This window comes from Hippopotamus amphibius, chromosome 1 (genome assembly GCF_030028045.1).
Source record: "Hippopotamus amphibius kiboko isolate mHipAmp2 chromosome 1, mHipAmp2.hap2, whole genome shotgun sequence".
NCBI classification, from domain to species: domain Eukaryota; kingdom Metazoa; phylum Chordata; class Mammalia; order Artiodactyla; family Hippopotamidae; genus Hippopotamus; species Hippopotamus amphibius.
The window spans coordinates 22,343,135-22,363,176 of NC_080186.1; the positions used below are offsets into that span (position 1 = coordinate 22,343,135).

At 40.5% G+C, this 20,042-nt stretch overlaps 1 protein-coding gene across 1 annotated transcript in view; it reads left to right on the plus strand.

The window, feature by feature from the left end:
* Window positions 1-4,572: 4,572 nt before the first annotated feature.
* Window positions 4,573-20,042, plus strand: part of YTHDF2 (YTH N6-methyladenosine RNA binding protein F2) — a 30,047-nt gene continuing 14,577 nt past the window's right edge. Inside the window, exons 1-4 of the mRNA XM_057702701.1 lie at window positions 4,573-4,925; window positions 5,424-5,448; window positions 6,020-6,099; window positions 8,884-10,470. Coding sequence (XP_057558684.1) covers window positions 4,899-4,925; window positions 5,424-5,448; window positions 6,020-6,099; window positions 8,884-10,470 — 1,719 coding nt within the window. The 5' untranslated portion in view covers window positions 4,573-4,898. The remainder of the gene's footprint in view (window positions 4,926-5,423; window positions 5,449-6,019; window positions 6,100-8,883; window positions 10,471-20,042) is intronic.

Below are 20,042 nucleotides of genomic sequence, written 5' to 3' on the forward strand. Positions count from 1 at the left end.
GGATTGACATTGCTAGGGAGAATTTTGAAAATGAATTAGATAAATTAATTCAACAAATATTTACTTAGCACTGGATCATAAAGATTAATAATACAAATGTTCTTTGTCCTCTAAGCAGGCATAAATTTATTGAAGAGGCAATATATAAGCTGAGAGTTGGTTCTCTTAACGTGGGGTCCATGGGATGCATGGGCTTGGAGAAGGGAGTGCTTAATGATATTGTAGGCAAAAATTTGGTTTTATGTACATTTTTCTGAGAAGTTTCATTATTCTCATTAGATTTTCAACTGAATCTATGGCTTCTAAAAGAAAAATATTGATGTAAACAGGTAGTTTTAATACATGAAAATAAGTTACCATAAGGAAATGTGACCAATACTGTGGGTGAACAAAGGACAGAGCACCTTCTTTCTGCTCAAGGGAAAAAAATATGGCTTCATTGATCAGGGTCTTGAAGGACCGATAGGAGTTGGGGACATCTTGAAGGACATTAGAGGCAGAAAGAACTGCATGTGCAAAGTCATGGGTTCCAGAAAAAAATGTATATTTGAGAAAAATGCAATCAATGTGGCCAGAGCATGGAGTGCGTGGTGAGAAATACACAGGGCTACAGAGCGACAAGCTTCGTAAACTGTGCGGACTACAGAGAACCAGCTGAAATCTTTAAAAACAGGTTTTTACACTGTCAGCTGTGTGAAGTATATAAACATTTCTCAAAGGAGGTCTCTTCCATTCCTGCCTTACTAAGGGGGTTACTTGGGCAACGAGGTCTGCTGTTCCTGAAGGCTGCAAACATTTGAGAACCAGAGCTCTAGGGCCCAGCCCAGTCCATAGCAAAATTCTGAAGAGTATGTAAAATCTGTCCTCCTTTCCTGCTTCTTTTCTCTCTTTTATGCCCACTGCCCCCTTCATATATCCGGAAAGATCTCCTTGGTTTCTACCTTCCGGAGGTCTAAAATGGTTGAACTAGAAGGAACCTCAGAAGTTATCTTGATCCAACTTCCCTATTTTACAGTCTTGGAAATAGACCTGAGTGAGGAAATTATTTACTCTGTTTGTCTCCTCTTCCATCTCTGGTTTGGTGCTGGGCCTGTTGTCCTCCTCCTTTTCTTCTTCTGTTTTGTTTTGTTTGGCCTTACCACTTGACATGCAGGATCTTAGTTTCCTAACCAGGGATGGAACCCGCGCCCCCTACAGTGTAAGTGTGGAGTCTTAACCACCGGACCACCAGGGAAGTCCCATCCTCCTTCTCTTCTGAGGAAATCCTAGGGACTCCTTTGGCTTCAACTAACATCCCCATACCAGAGACTCCAAGGTTTGTATTCCCAGCTTGATTTTACTCTCTAAGCCCCAAACCTTTTATTTTATTTTATTATTTTTTTTCTAAGCCCCAAACCTTTTAATTGTCTACAGAACATTCCTATCTGATGCTTTATGTTCTCTTGAAACCCAGCATGTCCAAAGATAAATTGATGATCTTTCCTCATCCCCACAAATTTCCTCTAGGATTCCCCACATTAGAAAATGGCACCTCACCCACCAAATTGCTCAAAAAAAAAAAAAAAAAAAAACTACCAGATTTTTTAAAATAAAATTTATTCATTTATTTATTTATTGGCTGTGTTGGGGCTTCATTGCAGCGTGTGGGCTTTCTCTAGTGGCGAGGGGGGCTACTCTTCATTGTGGTGCGTAAGTTTCTCATTGAGGTGTCTTCTCTTGTTGCAGAGCACAGGCTCTAGAGCGCAGGCTCAGTAGTTGTGGCGCATGGGCTTAGTTGCTCCACGGCATGTGGGAGCTTCCCGGACCAGGGATCGAACTTGTGTTCCCTGCATGGGCAGGCGGATTCTTAACGACTGCACCACCAGAGACGTCCCAAAGCTACAAGTTATTATGTTGATATTTCCTCCTTTAATGCCCTCCCCACAATCCAATCAATCACTAAAACCTCTCATTTTGCCTCCTAAAATGTCCATTTTGTTCATTTCTCTCTGTCTTCATCATGACTGTATTAGACCATTAGCTTTTGTCTGGACTTGCTGCAATATTCTTCTAACCCCTAATCTACTCTTTTCTCCCTGAACGTACTTCGCACACTGCAATCAGAGTGAGCTTAAAACATAAATCTGAGAATGCTATGCTTCTATTAACCCTTTACTAGCTAATCATTGTTTGTAGCTAACAACTAAAGTCCCTATTTTTCTCCTTTCTGCACAATTCTTAAGTCTCATGTGGTGCCACCCTCTCTCTCATGCACCAGTCACACTGGCTTTTTTTTTTTCAGTTTCTCACCAGTGCCAAGCTCCTTCCCCCACTGGGGTCTTTGCACATATTGTCTCTCATATCCTTTCCCGCTTTGTCTGGTCAATTTCTGGTCATCTTTCAGGTTCTAGCTGAAGTTAGCACTTCAGGGAAAGCTTCTTGGTCCTCTGAGTAAGCGAGGTCCATCTGTGCTTTTTCGCTGCACTCTACATAGCTGTGACTGAATAACTATTTTAATAGTTATTTGCTGTCAATTTCCCTGTGAACTCTTAAGACTTTCTCTCCAGCACATTGCCAGGTCTTCAGTAAATATGTTAGGAGAAGGATTGAGTGCTTTATGCATCTAGTGGCGGAGGTGAAACAAGAACCCAAACTCGTTGCCAATACAGTATTCTTTTCTCAAACTATGAGGGGTCTGCTTCCCTAAGATGTTACCCCACACTCCAGACTTCCTTTCCCTCTTCCCAGTGATTAAATATATCAGTCTGTGTGTTCTGTTCACGGGCCTGTTAAAGCCAATCTGGTGAACTATTCCAGGTTTAGAGACTACCCTTTCCCCAGGATATCTGCATTTTAATTGGGAAATCCTATAGGATAGAAAGTAATCACAAAGGAACTAATCAAAATTTCAGGCACTATAAAAATATTATTGAAAGGAGGGAATTTTCACTATCATTCCTTAATGGGATTATAGGAAAGAAATTTATGATGTGTCAGATTTGCTTTAATGTTTGTGTTTTTTTATTTTTGCTTTTTTGAACTTTATCTTTGCAACAAACCTGTTAGGTAGATATTATTATCCCTTTTATCAAATGAGGGAATCTCTGAAAGGTTTAGTAATTTACCTACTGTCACAAATATGTGGGGGAGGCCAGTATTTAGTCATTCCTCCTCTCAGGTTATGACTTCTGGTCTAATCCTCTTTTTTACCATACCACTGCTGCCTTCAAGGGTAAGTGTAGGCAACTGCTTACAGTTTACACATAAATCTGGGCCATGGGGTTAACTGGTTGTTATATTTAAAAAAAAAAAGGCTTACTAGGTTTCTTTTCTTCCCTTGGTGGGAATCTATGCTCTGAACCTGGACTCTACCAGAAGTCTATCACATTTGGTGCCTGACCTTATTCATTACAACCATAAATATTATTATAGGCAGAAAAAATGCTTTGAGCACTTTACGCAAAATTATGATGCAAAATCCAAGATGCTGTGTTATCACTTATTTTACTACTGAGTCCACTAAAGCCTCCTGTATCCAGGGAGTGGATGGTATCCGGTTGACACTTGAGTGCATTATTTATCTGTTTACTACTATTTGCAATAACAAAAGCTATTAGGAGATGGGCTGCCCCAGGATCAAATATCCCTGCAGGAGTCAGGTTTGCCTCTGATTAAAAATGCTTTTGCCTATCCTTTAGATCTCCTCAGGATTCTGGTCCCTGAACACAGGACTTCTCTTGGGGGCAGAGGGGCATTATTATGTTCCTCTCAACGTCAGACAAACCTGACTATTTAATGACCTTGGGCATATAACTTAACCTCTGTTTCCTCAATTGTAAAACGGACTGACTGACAGCTATTCTGAAGATGCTGAAAGCCTTTAATATGTTTGAAAGCACCTAACAACAAAGCCTAGTCTACAGCAGGTATTCAAATAGCCTTAATTCCCTTCCTTCCCCAGGTAAGGACTTGTTAAAAGAACATGTAAAATTTTGTGTAGATGTGTGAAGTGTGTTTTTCTTGGAAATAAAGTCCACAGTTTAACATTACCATGGGGGCCAGCGACGTCCCTAAAAAAGAATTGTAGAGTCTCCACCCTGTAACACCAAAGGGTGAATCTCTTCTCAGGGTATCAGATTTTTTGTGGATATTTTCGTTCTCTGGGCACTCTTTTGGTAGCCTGCTAACAGAGGAGGATTACCAGGTGAGGGGGGGTGTCCTTCTCAGGGCACGGCCCCTTTGAACTGTCCCTGAGGGCTCTGTGACTCGGGTTCGTGTTCTCTTCCATATGGGGGTGGGGAGCCATCTGCAACTGGAAAGCAGGTTTATTTTAAGGCCTCTCAGCTTTCGGGGGGTCGGTTCCTCACTGAAAAACCAGCTTTTGTGGGCTTCCCCAACCTAAAGCTACTCCCTTTCCTCCAGCTGCTAGTCAAAACCCCGAGGCGCGACCCCAGCCACCCCCACCCTCCTAGGCCCCAATCCTGAGGCGGTGGGGGCGGGGAGGCCGCGCGCGCCGCTTCCGCTCCTCCAGTCCACCAGAGGGCGCTGCACCCCCGCCTCTGCCTTCCCGGGGTGCTTCGCGCCGGGCCCCTTCCGCGTGGGTGAGTGAATGTGAGAGTCAGCGTCGCGCCGCGCGCACCGCCCGCCTCCGCCGCTCGGCGCCCTTATTTCGGCTGCGAGGGGCGGGCGCGCGCGTAAAGGCATAGAGACGAGCGTTGAGCTTTCGGGCTAGAGCGTCGCCGAGTCGGAGCCGGAGCCCGAGCCGCGCGCTGTGTCTCCGCTGCGTCTGCCGAGGCCCCCGAGTGTCAGGGACAAAAGCCGCCGCCGCGCCGCCTGCTCCCGTCGCCGGGGCTCATCCGCTGCCGCCGCCACCCTGAGGAGAGTCCGCCGCCGTCGCCAGCCGTGAGGATCCGAGAGCCATGTCGGCCAGCAGCCTCTTGGAGCAGGTACAGGCCCGGCCCGCATGCCTCGGCCATTGTGTGAGGCGAGAGGGAGCCCGACTAGGCCCGGGCCCGCCGCCCCCAGTCAGGCCGAGCCGAGGCGGCGCCTCTCGCGGGCCGGGTTTCGAGCCTCTAAGGCCGGCCGCGCCCAGCGCCTCGCCCTCGGCCCGCTCTCCCCGCTCCTCCCCGGGCCTCGGAGCCCGGCGGCCGCGCCGCGTTCGCCTCCTCTCAGCGGGCCTCGTTTTCCTCTTGTTTCCGTCCCCTTCCTTGAAGCGCTGGTCCCCTCGCGTTGTTCGTGGCGCGGCCCCCGCTCCTCTCCGCGGGCCCCGCCAGCCTCGCGCTTCCCCCGCCTCCCATCTTCAGCCTCCCCCTCACCCCCATTCCTGACGCCTCTCCTCAGGCCTGCGCCTTTATTATCTTCTCGGGCCCGGCTTTAATTTGTCTTTCCTTTTCCGTTTCTTCCTCGGATGATTTGCTGCTCGGCGACGTTTCCTTCGTCCGCAGAGACCAAAAGGTCAAGGAAACAAAGGTGAGCCCGGCTCCGCCGGTGGCCCCGGGCGGGCAGGGGACCCCGAGTGGGGGGAGCGGGGTCTCGGGGAAGCGCCCCCGGGAGAGGACCTTTCGGAAGCCGCTTAGTTTGCAGGTGCCTCACACCTAAGTCTTTGACCCTTTCGGTGTGTTCCTGCAGCTGGCGAACAGCTTTTTAGTGAACAAGGGGTAATTCATTAGGGGTGGGGGTGGATTCGGTTTTGAAACGTCCCAGGTCCTTAGTTTCCTGTAGGTCTTAGAAGGCCTTTGTTTTTCATCCTCGTGGATCACACTCTGGAAGTACTCACATGTGATGGGGGAGGGGAAGCGGGAGGGAATTGAAATCTAGAGGAGCCAATAAAATGACCTTTTTAGATCAACTTGCTCTGGGTGGAGGGAGACGTATTCACTGACGAATATTGCTCAGCATTCACTCTCATCTTTACCCCTTTGAAATCGAAACTTATTTGCTCTGTTTAGTAAGAGTTTTCTCTGGTTAGGGGATATTTGATTAATTTGGGAGGTGGATTGTATGATTGAGACAGTCCTAATTTGAATTTTTTTTCCTTTAGTACAAAATGGATCTGTACATCAGAAGGATGGATTAAATGATGATGATTTTGAACCTTACTTGAGTCCACAGGCAAGGCCCGTGAGTAGTTAACCATTTTCATGCTTGATCAAAGGATGTAGTATACTGTTATTCTTTTTTCTGCTTTACCAGTAATGTCGTTTTCAGGGACTGACTCTCTTAATATCAGTTAATATGTTATAAAAACAGTTGCTACAAATGTTATAGGCTGTTAAGATTCTCATCTCTATTGTCAGCAACATACTATTCTCTGAGGCTGGTATTGATAACATTTTACAGTGTACTAACAGCAACAGTTGTTTGAGTAGTTCTTCCTTACCAAGAATATAACAGAAGTTAAGAATACTTGCCTGTGTTAAATATTTTCACCCCGAAAACATTTTTCTTTTTAGGAAAATTGGATTCACATGTGATGGGAAAAATTAACATAAAATCACCTGAACTTTATTCAGTGCTGCAGAACTATCTTCCTTTTGTCTGGTCACTAGTGGGTTCTTAGATTGTCAGAACTATTTTCGAGCTGGGTGCTCTTTTTCAAGTTGAGCTGTATCTACATCTGTAAAGACCAATTTTCTGTATATCTGGCTTCTTAGGGGAGCTGTAGGATTTACAAAATGGAGTTAAAGGAAGATAGAGTACAGTTTAAAACAAAGATCAAAAATGATGGAATTCCAGTTTCTGCAGTGTACTCTTCTAATGTGACAATTAGTTGCAAAGAGGTTCATATGTGAATATGATCTGTGCATGCAGACTTCTTTGATTTGGCAATTCTTTTGTATTAATATCTTGGATCCCAAAGACCCAGTCACAGAGTTGTAGCTAATAAATATAACTCCCCAGACTAATAAACCAAAAGGAAAATTGACAGTTTCATCCAGAATATCCTAAAAGATGAAGAAGCTTGTGGAACATTTATATGAATTCTGAACAGTTGGTGTATGAGGTGTATAATAGTCTTGAATAACTTGACATATTAGTGTGTGCACATGTTTGGGCCTAATTCTAACATAAAACTTTTTTATTCCTTGTGTAAAATTTTCTGCATTGAAAGTATAGAAACTACTTAAGCAAGTGATTGGAAAAAAGTTTTTGCAGAAGACAACCAGTTAATCAGGAAAAGTAGGGAAGGAAGTAGAGGAATGAATGGGTTCCTGCTATTGATGTAGTTTGCTTACATAATCATTATAACAGGGAGAGTGGGAGCATTTGGAAACATAATTCTAGGTAGTTCTTGTGAAACATTGTGTAATTCAGATTTTTGAGCTCAGAGGCATGTGAGAACCTGCCAGTTCAGGTGTAGGCATTCAGCTGTATAGTGGCATAACCTGTGATATTAAGTGCATTTGTTTTTTAATTTGTTAAGTAAGCTAAAGCTTAAATGTCTTTGAAAAATTGGGGAAGGAATATAAATTTTGGTTGAGTAGACATAATGAGACTGTAGTTTGTCAAGACTTTCATCTACTTTTTAACCAGTTTTATCACCTTATATTGGAATAATTCTTGAGGCTTAATCCATTAAGTGTAGACTGAATTTCTCATTCATAGTGGATTTGTGGCTATTAGAAGTAAAACACTATCTTTCAGAAATAGACTTCTCTTAAACTTGAGAGTATATATGAATGACTTAGGTTTTTAAAAGAAAATTTTAAATTGGCAGAGAAAAGCGCTGCCATTTTATCAAACTACATTAGTTGAAATATTTAATCTTCAGGAGATGTGTTTTAGTGGCTAGGGAGAAGTTCTGTTGGCTTTAATAATACAGACTTAAGGCCTGACATAGTTATGGTCATCCAAGTCTCTTAAGAACAGAACTCCCTATTGACTATTAATGGATTCTTAGGTACAGAGCCACTTTGAAGTCAAAGTACTCTGTTTTTGAGTTGAGCTGAATCTGCATCTATAGAAGCCAATTCTATGTATCTCTGGCTTCTCATTTAAGGGAGTACTTTGTGAGTTATAGGATTTATAAAAAAGAACTGTCAGCACAAATGAAAGTAAGAATGTTTTTGTAATGTAATGTGAAGACTAGTTGCGTATAATCTTATTTCTGGTTGTTATTCTAAAGGGTGATTCCTTTTTTTTTAAGATATGGAGTAACTATGTCTTTAGAATTATATTCCTGTTTTTAATGAAAAAGTTAGGCATACATTTTAGCTTATAACCTTTACTTTTATAGGTGAAGCAGAACAGGTAGCAACATTTTTTTAGTTTTGAATCCTCTGGAAGCCACTGTGCATTTTCTTTCCAGGTTATTATTAAATCGTAGCATCTGTTGATGTTCTCAGATGGTTTGCCAGAAGGCTATATTATAAACTAGATGTACTGAACCTTGATTTTTGGTTTATGGTTGAGGAATGGCTGCACAGATTTTTGGGACAGAACTTGAAATTTCCAGTTCTTTTTGTTGTCTGTTATATAGTACAGTTTTAATAGGAAACTTTTGAATACTTTTCCTTTCTGCCAGTATTCCCACTCTTCAGTCCAGAGATAATGGTTTTAATGAAGGCATTATCTCAGTACGTCTGTAGAGCAAGACTTAGTTAAACTTGGTGAGATGATGGGTTTTCCTTTTCTGAATTGTAGCACTGAAAACTAAGGCCCATATTCACTATGTCAGTTTAATTTTAAATGTTTAAACAGTTCAATTATTCAACCCAAATATCTTAGTCTATAAAATACCAGTAAGTTTATGGGAAGAGACCATCTGAAAAGGTCACTCTCCTTTTTTATGGTAATGGCTGAAATATTTGAATTGTGTAAATAATTGAGAGAGGAAATGTATGTCCTGGTTGTTTTATGTACTTTTGTGTTTAGTTTTAACTTACCCCTTTTTTCCTTTCACAGAATAATGCGTATACTGCCATGTCAGATTCCTACTTACCCAGTTACTACAGTCCCTCCATTGGCTTCTCCTATTCTTTGGGTGAAGCTGCTTGGTCTACTGGGGGTGACACAGCCATGCCCTATCTAACTTCTTATGGACAGCTGAGCAACGGAGAGCCTCACTTCCTACCAGATGCAATGTTTGGACAACCAGGAGCCCTGGGTAGCACTCCATTTCTTGGTCAGCATGGTTTTAATTTCTTTCCCAGTGGGATTGACTTCTCAGCTTGGGGAAATAACAGTTCTCAGGGACAGTCTACTCAGAGCTCTGGATATAGTAGCAATTATGCTTATGCACCTAGCTCCTTAGGTGGAGCCATGATTGATGGACAGTCAGCTTTTGCCAGTGAGACCCTCAATAAGGCTCCTGGCATGAATACTATAGACCAAGGGATGGCAGCACTGAAGTTGGGTAGCACAGAAGTTGCAAGCAATGTTCCAAAAGTTGTAGGCTCTGCTGTTGGTAGTGGGTCCATTACTAGTAACATCGTGGCTTCCAATAGTTTGCCTCCAGCTACCATTGCTCCTCCAAAACCAGCATCTTGGGCTGATATTGCTAGCAAGCCTGCAAAACAGCAACCCAAGTTGAAGACCAAGAATGGCATTGCAGGCTCAAGTCTTCCACCACCCCCAATAAAGCATAACATGGATATTGGAACTTGGGATAACAAGGGTCCTGTGGCAAAAGCCCCCTCACAGGCTTTGGTTCAGAACATAGGTCAGCAGCCAACCCAGGGGTCTCCCCAACCTGTAGGTCAGCAGGCTAACAATAGCCCACCAGTGGCTCAGGCATCAGTAGGGCAACAGACACAGCCATTGCCCCCACCACCACCACAGCCTGCCCAGCTCTCAGTGCAGCAACAGGCAGCTCAGCCAACCCGCTGGGTAGCACCTCGGAACCGTGGCAGTGGGTTCGGTCATAATGGGGTGGATGGTAATGGCGTAGGACAGTCTCAGGCTGGATCAGGATCTACTCCTTCTGAACCTCACCCAGTGTTGGAGAAGCTGCGGTCCATTAATAACTACAACCCCAAGGATTTTGACTGGAATCTGAAACACGGCCGGGTCTTCATCATTAAGAGCTACTCTGAGGACGATATCCACCGTTCCATTAAGTATAATATCTGGTGCAGCACAGAGCATGGTAACAAGAGACTGGATGCTGCTTATCGCTCCATGAACGGGAAAGGCCCCGTTTACTTACTTTTCAGTGTCAACGGCAGTGGACACTTCTGTGGCGTTGCAGAAATGAAATCTGCTGTGGACTACAACACGTGTGCAGGTGTGTGGTCCCAGGACAAATGGAAGGGTCGTTTTGACGTCAGGTGGATTTTTGTGAAAGACGTTCCCAATAGCCAACTGCGACACATTCGCCTAGAGAACAACGAGAATAAACCAGTGACCAACTCCAGGGACACTCAGGAAGTGCCTCTGGAAAAGGCTAAGCAGGTGTTGAAAATCATAGCCAGCTACAAGCACACCACTTCCATTTTTGATGACTTCTCACACTATGAGAAACGCCAAGAGGAAGAAGAAAGTGTTAAAAAGGTAACCAGCTTACCCTTCTTAAGACTTTAAGGGAAGGAGAAGGAACTAGAGAGCACAGGAGAGGTATTATACCGAACCGTTAATAAAAGCTCTGTAAATAACACAAGTATCACTTAACAGTTCAAACCTTTATGGGAGGATAATTGGTCTTATTATTTGAACCATAGTGTGAAAGAATGTGGGAACGTTAATGGAGGACAGAAATGTGGGCTTAAGTTAAAGGAAAGCAGAAACAATCAGAGAAACTGGCTTTATATTGATGCAGAAAGAGGTGAAGAATGAGTCTGAAAAAAACGCAGAAGGAATAATTGAAGTGATAGAAACATAGACGTGAAAGTAGGAAAAAGATTGAGCTGTAATATGGCAGAGAAAAAGATAAAAATTCTGTTAGAATTAACTTTTGGCCTAGCTGGGGTACTGTGGTTATTTTCAAGAGTTGGTGTCACCAATCCCTGATGTTTCTTCTACTTGCCTGGTGACAACTGGCGGTGTTAAGAGGATATTTTCAGAACTTTCTTCCTTGCTCCTATCTTTTGCAATGTTCTGCTTAATCACTTTTTTCAAAATCTTTTTTCCATTAGAAAAGTTAATGTTTGTTATATAAAACTTGGAAAACAGATCATCAGAAAAAGCTGGCCTCTTGCTCTTAAAATTGCGTTGTATTCCTAAAGATTAACTTTCTTGTATCCTCTGTGACAAGTGGGAATCTTAGACAGTGATGGGGAACAGTTCCAAACTAAAGAGCTGATTTATTTGAAAGAGTTGGTAATGCTTGATGCTGTGTATTGAGTGTAAACTCTAGGACCATAAGAGAATAATAAAATACTAGTTGGGGCAGATCATATGTTATCCAGAACTTAGACATATTTAAATATAGGAAATGGGTGAAAAGATGATGACAAGGAGAAAGTTTTTAAAATATATATATATATATTTATATACACACACATATATAAATGATAGAATCCTGAATGGTTAGCTTCAGGTGTAAAATAAAACCTAACAGACATATGTAAATATATTTTCCTTGAATTTGTCATTAATTCATAGGGATCTTATGTAATTGATCTAGGACCTGAGGCACTTGTTATGCCTCTATAAAAACTTATTCCTTTGAGCAGTGGGAGGAGGACTGCTCGGAGGAGTAAGTTTGCTCTGCTAGATTCGCTGCCTCCATAACACAGAATCAGAGGTCCATAGATGTCTAAAGCAAGATGGTTGACTCTTATCTTCCAATGTGTACAAACAAATAAGAAATAGAGGTATAGTTGTCAGTAATGCTGAAAGTATTGGGGAGATAGAGCCAGATTAATGGAACGTTGGCTGTCAGAATAAACTCTTCCCTTTCCCAGAGTTTAACACTTTATCTTAAAATCCTCCATAATCTTGTAGAAAAAAGATAGTTGATTATTTTTGCCAAACATCTGAAAGGCTCTAAGGATGTCTTCACAGGCTTCTGTTTCTAGAGGAACAAGGAAGGAGGCTGTGGTTTTTTAGGCATCATATAGTGTCATAGCAGATTGTTAACGTGTGTGAGGGTCATCCAGGTGCTTGGTTTAACCACTTGAAACATGCATAATATCTATCACATACTAAGAATCTGCTTGCTTTCATCTGCAAAGTTCTGTCGTACGTCTTTTGATTTAAAAGCAGGAAGGCAAAGACAGGAATGTTTTTTGGAATGTACAGCATAGCCACTAAGATAAATTTGTGTTTGTTAGGACTGGTGGGGAAACTTGCCTTTAAAAGTGAAGAGGATTGTTAATTTATGCACACTTTTAATCAAGTATATATTTGTATTAAATTCACTTGAGTGGTTCAGTGAATGATAAAGCTTCATAAGTAGGTGTAAGATTCATTTACCAGCCTTAAGTTTTCAGAGAGTGAGTGTAATAATAAGCAAGGTTTAGGGTCTTTGTTAAGCTAACTAATGGATCTTTCTTAAAACTGTTCCATAAAGACTTTTGATGAATGAGTGTCCTAATTGTTCTTAGGCTAGTGAACAAACCACCAAAAATAAAAAATAAAAGCTTCGATTATACTTCTGTCAGATTACTTTTTAGTTTACTTTCTGTAAGAAGATCTTGCTGGGGTTTCAGGAAGGTCCCTGTGATTGCTTTTAAACCCAGCTACCCTTTCAGTCAGTATTGCCTTACTCCTGTGTTGCCCAAGTGTTATCCTTTAACATCCTTACATAACTGACTGTAAACTGTTTTTCCAGTCTTTATTAGGCTTCCAAGATAAAACAAGTTTAATGAGAACGGGACTGATAGCTCATTTGAAGCATTGACTCTTAAGTGGGGTATACCTTGGTATTATTTACAAGATTGCAAAAAATCTTCCAACCAAATGGAAACTCAGTCAGTAGGGAAATACTTAAAACTTAATCCTGAAAATGATGAAACAGCTGTTTTAAAGTTCCGTGATTGGGCCTGTTTCTTGGCAGAACACACTACAGCCATTTTTGCCTTGTTCTGTCACATGATCTAATTCAGTATCATGGAATTGAAGATCTGCCTGGCTTAGATATCTTGGATCTGTCTGGCTTGACACTTCCAGCAAATTTTAGTGACTTTGATATGTGGTTTACTTTGTCATATACCTCAGGTACTGTTTTGTAAACTGCTTTCTGCGTTTATTTAGAACTTTCTCCTAATTGTTATTTCTTCTGTGACATCACTTTTGATGGCTTCATAGTATTCTATCAAAAATGTATTGTAATGTACCAGTCCCTGTTATTGAATATGTCAGCTTCTTTATAATTTTTTTCCAGCTAAAATAATACTGTTGTAAGCATCCTAAGATATAAATATTGATTCATACCTATCCTTAAGTGCTGGGTCAAAGGTCCTTCAAAAGGACCTTTTCGAAGGTCTTGGCTGTGCTATATATTGCCATATGAGCCTTTTTCTTAAAATATTTTTTTGTTGTTGATTGTTACTGTCAGCTATTCAGAAGATGACAGTCAGTTAATCTTTCCCTTTGTCTCAACTTTGGAATAGTCTGGCATAAAGGGAGAGTTACTCCCTGCATTAGTGATTATATATGTATTTTATAAACCTCGTAAAATAGTTGGTTTAGTTTTGTCTTATCTTTCTAGCTTTTTAACTCTAGGTGAAAATAAGATAGTCTAGTAGAGGGAACTAAGGGCTGTGTGATTCTCTTAAAGCCTAGCCCAGCACTAGACTCAATCAAGCAGTTGGGTAAAGATTTTTCTGAATAACTGGAAAGCTAAGGGGAGATTTAGGAGAGACAAATGTAGAGAAAATGTGATTATAGTGACAATAGCTTAAAGGTGTATATTTTTAAAAATTTCATTGCTATTAAGTAAGAATTGCAAGATTTCTTTACCTCTAGGATTATTCTAATTTTCAAGCAGAAGACCTGAAAATGGGGACTTGGAGTGTGTTTGGATATACCGGAAATTTATTATGGTGTTTAAGAATTGAGATGAAGCTATTTTTTCTTTGAACAACTTTACTGTGTGCTAGGCACTACAGAGAAACCACGAATGTATTGTCAGGGAGCCTTACATTAGTGACAAGTAACAATACAGAATGGAAAGTGTTTTCTCAAGGTATGCTCAAGGTGCCCGTTAGAAAGGTTGAAGGTTGCCTAACCCAGCTTGGGGTGTGGGTTGATTGATCACAGAAGAATCCTGGAAGAAGTGATCTCGGAACTGACACTTGGAAGATGTGTAGAAGATCACCAGAGGTTTTTTGAGAAGAGTGAGCATAGGTTCAGAACAGCCCAAATCTGTACAGATAATAACACTGCATAGATAATAATTTGGAATAGGTATTCCTGTGTAGTTTAAGAACAAGTCTAATTGAGTTTGTGGCATGGGTTTCCCAGAAGGGAAGTTTGGAGATGAGATTAGGAAAAGGGAGTTGAATGAAATGTTTATGCAATTAGTTGGATATAGAAGGAATCTACTCAGATAGATACAAAGTTGGCTTAAAAAAAAAGTACTAGAGTTTAAAAGAATGGAGTGAAGTCTAATTTGCATTAGGATGGAGGAGGTCCTTGTTGTAACCTTCACAGGAAAGGCAATGGGAAACTTGAAGTATAGGTGAACCAGTACTTCATAATAATAGGTATCATTACTGTATATAATACAGCTCACTTCTTCCCGCAGTGTACTTTATACATGTTATCTTGTTTCTCATCATAGTGTTTAGCTTAGTAGAGATGATTTAGAAGGGGACTGATAGCTGTTATCAAATAATTCTTCATGCCAGTGACAGCAGTGGAACCAATGGATAGAGGTTATAAGGAGGAAGATTTTTGTAAATAAAAGGGGGAACCTTCTAAAAATGGAGTCTTAGTGACAGGAAGGTTTCAAGAAGAGAACTTGTAGAGAAAATTCACACATGGGGTAGTTTAGATCTGAGAAACCGAGGATTAAGAGAGGGTTAGGTGGCCCAAGGTAACATTTGAAGTTCATGGAAAGGAATTGATGGTACAGAACAGGTCTTTTTAGGAAGACCTTATTTTTGTTTGTGTTCTATATTTTCTGGCCTAAAAACTAATTACATATAAAACATAAGAAAGGACTTGAGGTTGGAAGGAGATCGATGACAGAAAGGATTTTTGGATTCTCAGTGAATCTTAGTATAGATTAGGTGTTTGGGTAGTTATTTGTTAATATATTTACTGTGTATTATTGAAAGAATTATTACCTAAAGTGTAATAAAGACTTAGCAAAGGAACATAGAAGGGATTACTTGAGAAATGTTTCCTTTAAAAAAAAAAATCGTTTTCCTGTGGTGTTGGCACAAGTAATATTTCTCTTTATAAGGAAGTTTCTTTTTTGTTTTTTTCCTTAAAGCCATCTTTTTCCTCCTCTTTAATTTGGGCATTTAGTCCCTTGTTTACAAATATTTGAGGTAATCATCTTGGCTCCATTTTCAACTTCAGAAAAAAATGTAAAATATCCAAGTTTTAGTGATACAGAAATCAGAAAGGAAAAAAACATCACTTTAGCCAAATATATTGTTTTCTTACTATTAAATCCTCAGGAAATAAATGACCATGGAGGATTGTTCTTTCCATTTAACATTACCACTGCTGTTTCAGATCGCTTCTTCAGAACTAGGGAGGGGGCATCCTGTGTTCATCATTATGGCAAACCTGAACGTTTTGTAAAATTCTGTCTTCTGTCTTGCAGATAAATTTACTTGTCTTTCTGCCAGTAGGATTAAGGGAATTCTGTTTGTATTACTGATCACCTTCCTTGCCTTGTGGATAGATAAAATGCCTTTCTGTAGCCTTCTTAAAGAAGGACCAGAAGAGAATAGGTGACACTGAATTTGGATCTCTCTGAAGCATGCCTTTTGTATCCATCTTTCAACAAATGTTTGTGTTAATTACTGGGATAGGACAGATCAGCAAAGCAGCATCTTTGGCTTAGGACCAGGCAGTGTTGTTAGGCAGACAACAAAATGGATAAAGTATGAGATGAGAGCTGTAATAGAGGGATGAAGAAATGTTTTGGCCTTCTGGAGAAGTGATAATTTTGAGGAAAGGTTTCATGGGGGAAACAACATTTGATCTATATAAAATAGAATGAGTAATTGGGTAATAAGCACTTAAATGATAGCACAGTGCTTGGCACATGGTGCACAAGCTATCTCATCTAATGTATCATTCTCATATTTTAGATGGGGAAGCAGGCTCAGAGAGGTTATTTATACAAGGTCTTATAGCTAACAAGTGGGGAGTTGGTAGTTTTCAGCGTCCAAGTCCAGTAATGTGCTAGAGCTAGCTAATTGTGAGCCAGTTGTTTGCTTTCAAGAATTTTAGCAAGCTGGTTGTTGAACACAGTCATTATTAAACAAATTATATAAACTTAAAAATTAAATGCATTGTATTAAAAGGTGTTTTAAATACCTTTATATTTACATTGAATTACAGTATAAACTTCAGTTTGTAATATAAATTACAGTTAAACTACATTAACTTAGAATACCATTATTACCATTAAACCATAAGGTTTAAATTCATCACTCTTGTTATTTTGTCTGTATCAATATCTAATACCATGCTGTTGTACATGTCTTCTCAGCCCCATTGTATTCCATTGGTAGTTTGAGGTCAGCCGTGTTATTGACACCATGGAAACTGGCAAGTGGTATATACAAATCAGGACTTGATTTTTGTTGATCATTCTAGACATAAAGTGATGGAGAAAATATTAATACAGATTTGCCGCACAGCATGTGGGGTCTGAGTTCCCTGACAATGGATCGAACCCATGCTTCCTGCAGTGGTGGTCTACCCATCGGACCGCCAGGGAATTGCCTTAATGCAGATTAAACTTAAGTGTGTTATATCTCTATCCCTGATATATTTTGGATAAAACAAAAATTAGTCTAACAGAATTTGAAAATTATTATCCAGTTTAGCAAGAAAGTTGCTCAAATAGACAAGCCAGTGAAGTTCTGACATATGTCTGTTATTTCGCTTTTGCCTTTAAGTCATTAGTATCAATAAATGAAAATATGTTGAAACTACACGCAAAGCCACAGCCTCTCTCTAGCCCCAAAGCCCTTGACCCACTGTGTGATATGTGGAGTTTGCCGGATAGAAAACTGGGTCTTGTGAAAGCTTAGGTTATGATAATGAGAATGAGAAGTTTAATATGGAAAAGAATAAGTGATGAAGCTGGAGAGGGTGGTTGGGTCCAGTATAAGAAGGGCTTTGGATTTTTATCCTGTACTTATGTTTTAAGATTGTAAGGGAGGATGGGAAGGATGAAATACTAAGCACTGATTTTTGTTGTTGTTTTTATTGGAGTATAATTGCTTTACAATGTTGTGTTAATTTCTGTTGTACAGTGAAGTGGATCAGCTATATGTATACCTATATCCCTTTCCTCTTGGACCTCCCTCCTACCCCTCCCCCCCAATCCCACCCATCTGGCTCATCACAGAACACCAAGCTGAGCTTCCTGGGCTTTATAGCATGTTCCCGCTAGCTATGTATTCTATGCACGGCAGTGCATATATGTCAATCCCAGTCTCCCAATTAAGCACTCATAGTTTTACCTTAATCCCCACACCAACTCTGGGAGGCAGGATCCCATATTTATAGGTAGGAAAATGGAAACTCAGGTTAGCAACTTACCTAAGTTAAATGAAGAGAGAGAGATGTAGGTGACTCAAAGACCAAATGAGAGTCTTTTACAATAGTTGGGAGAAAGACGAGAGCCTGAATCAAGATAGTGGGGATGGGAAGTTAGAATTGAAAAATGTGGTAGAAATATTTGCTGATTAGTTATTTAAAAAACTTAGAGAATATGGGATGAGCAGCAGGTTAGGGTTTGGAGATGTGTTGGCTTTTGGAAATAGTGTTTGGGGTGCTTGTGGGACAGTAAGGTGATAGTAGCATCTGGAGCTCAGGAGAGAGATCTGTTAGAAATTTGGGGAGTTTTCAGCCCTCAGTAGAGGTAAAGGCATGGACGAGTTTAAAATTCTTCAAGAATACTGTTAATAAAAATAATGGCTGAAATTATTGCATATTCTGTAGTGTCTAATATGCAGCTGTCCTGAATACATACGTTTATATAAGTTTTCATTTAATTCTATCATTATGAGGTAGGTACAACTATCTCAGTTTTACAGATGAAAGCACTGAAGCACAGAAAAGAGTAAATACCTTTGCAAAGTTTCCCAAGCTAAGAAAGTAGAGCTGGTGTTGTACTTCAGTGTGGTTCCAGAGCTAACATGCAGTGAGAGAAGAGAGCCAAAGAAAGAACCCCCAGCAATAACACAGTTTAAAGGATGGATTAAAGAGGGAGCAAGTGAAAGAGATTTGAGAGGGAGTAGTTTGAGCTTTAGAAAGAGGACAAGGAAAGGGCTATATCTTGAGTAGTATTTCAAGCAGTGGGATATAATCAACTTATTCAGAGACTGCAGAGAGGTAGCAGATGACTGCAGATGCCAACAACTATCTGAATAAAAGTAACATGAGAGTGCTTTGTTAGGAGTTTGAAGGTTTTGATCTCCACACATCACTCAACAGACTGCATTCATTGTTTGTACAGTGTTCCAACCCTTCCCAACCTGCAAGTTTTCCAAGTCTTAAAGAGATTTAATGAAGTAAGACCAGCTTCTGTTTAGTTAGTATGGCCGTTTTTGGTGAAATAAACCGTGTAACAATGTCTGAAATGCAGTTGGGTATTAAAAATGTCAGTATTTTGTTTTTGTTTTTTTTGTTTTTTTGGCACACGGGCTTAGTTGCTCCGTGGCATGTGGGATCTTCCTGGAGCAGGGATCAAACCCGTGTCCTCTGCATTGGCAGGCGGATTCTCAACCACTGCGCCACCTAGGAAGCCCCAGTATTTTGTTTTTGATATGTCTATAAAGATTGATCCAGAGGGGACTGCCATTTTTCCAAACTTAAACATTTTGGGACAAGGGGTGGTTAGTGGTTCTAGAATCATTTAGTATTTACTCTGAATAGTTTAAACCAAGAATTACTCAGATGTGAAGCATTGTGCTTACCTGCCAGAAGTAAAGATTAGTCCTATAACAGTTTTCAGACTTTTTAGCAGTGGAATTTTTTTTTCTCCTCCAAACGAAACCTTACTCAGAACTCTGTGAATGGCTAACTTCACATGCTTAGCTCTCTTTTTTCTCTGGGTGATTTTCAAAGCATCTTCTCTGTGAAACATAATTTGGAACTCACTGGATGACAGGAATTTTTCAAAAAATGGAGGAATGGTACATGGAGGTGGAGTTGGGGGTAGGGAGATCTATATTGAAATTGAAGAAATGTAAGGAATCTGCAGCTTCAGCTCCTCATCTAGGTGTATTGGTTATTTAGTCTTGGAGGATGGGCGGGTTTAGGAAAACATCTTACAGGAGCTGGGGATGCTACAGCAATGGCTTTGACTACCTTAGTTTAAGGAACTGTATGATAAAGGAATGACATCTTCACTCTTCACAAGTTTCATGTAGAGAAGGAGAAAAAGCTCTGTTTCCTGAATTAGGGAAAACAAAAGTGATCTCTTTCTTCACCATTGACTCCTGCATGTCTGCAGGTGAGTAAAGGAGAAAGGTTCTGAGTGTGGTAGGCTCAGATCATCCTTTCTGCCTTTCTCCACAGAAGCAGGTAATTCAATTTGAATTTGAATCCTGCCGCCACCTCCTCCCGACCCAATTTTTCTAGTTATAACAACTAGACAATATAGACTAACAACTAACTCAATAAATAGTGTACCCTAATGCTTTTTATCCTTTGCTGAGTAAGCAATTCCTATTTGAACTAATTAAACTCCAGTTAGCCATAGGGAGGAGAGATCATAAATGAAACAGTATAGGATAGTGTGTATTAAAGTGCTAATTTCACAGTATGAGACCAAGTACAGAAGAAAAGAATAGCAGGACCAGAGTCAAGTCATTTTTATGGAAGACTGGATTTGAGTTGGGTGTAGAAAGGTGTATATATAGGAGAAGATTGTGGAAGAAAGATGAAGGAAGAAAATGGCTAAACCTTCAAATTTCAGCTGTTGGATATGGGGGGGAGGGGAAGAGGTAGGCAGTTGCTCTTTCCAAATCATTTGCATT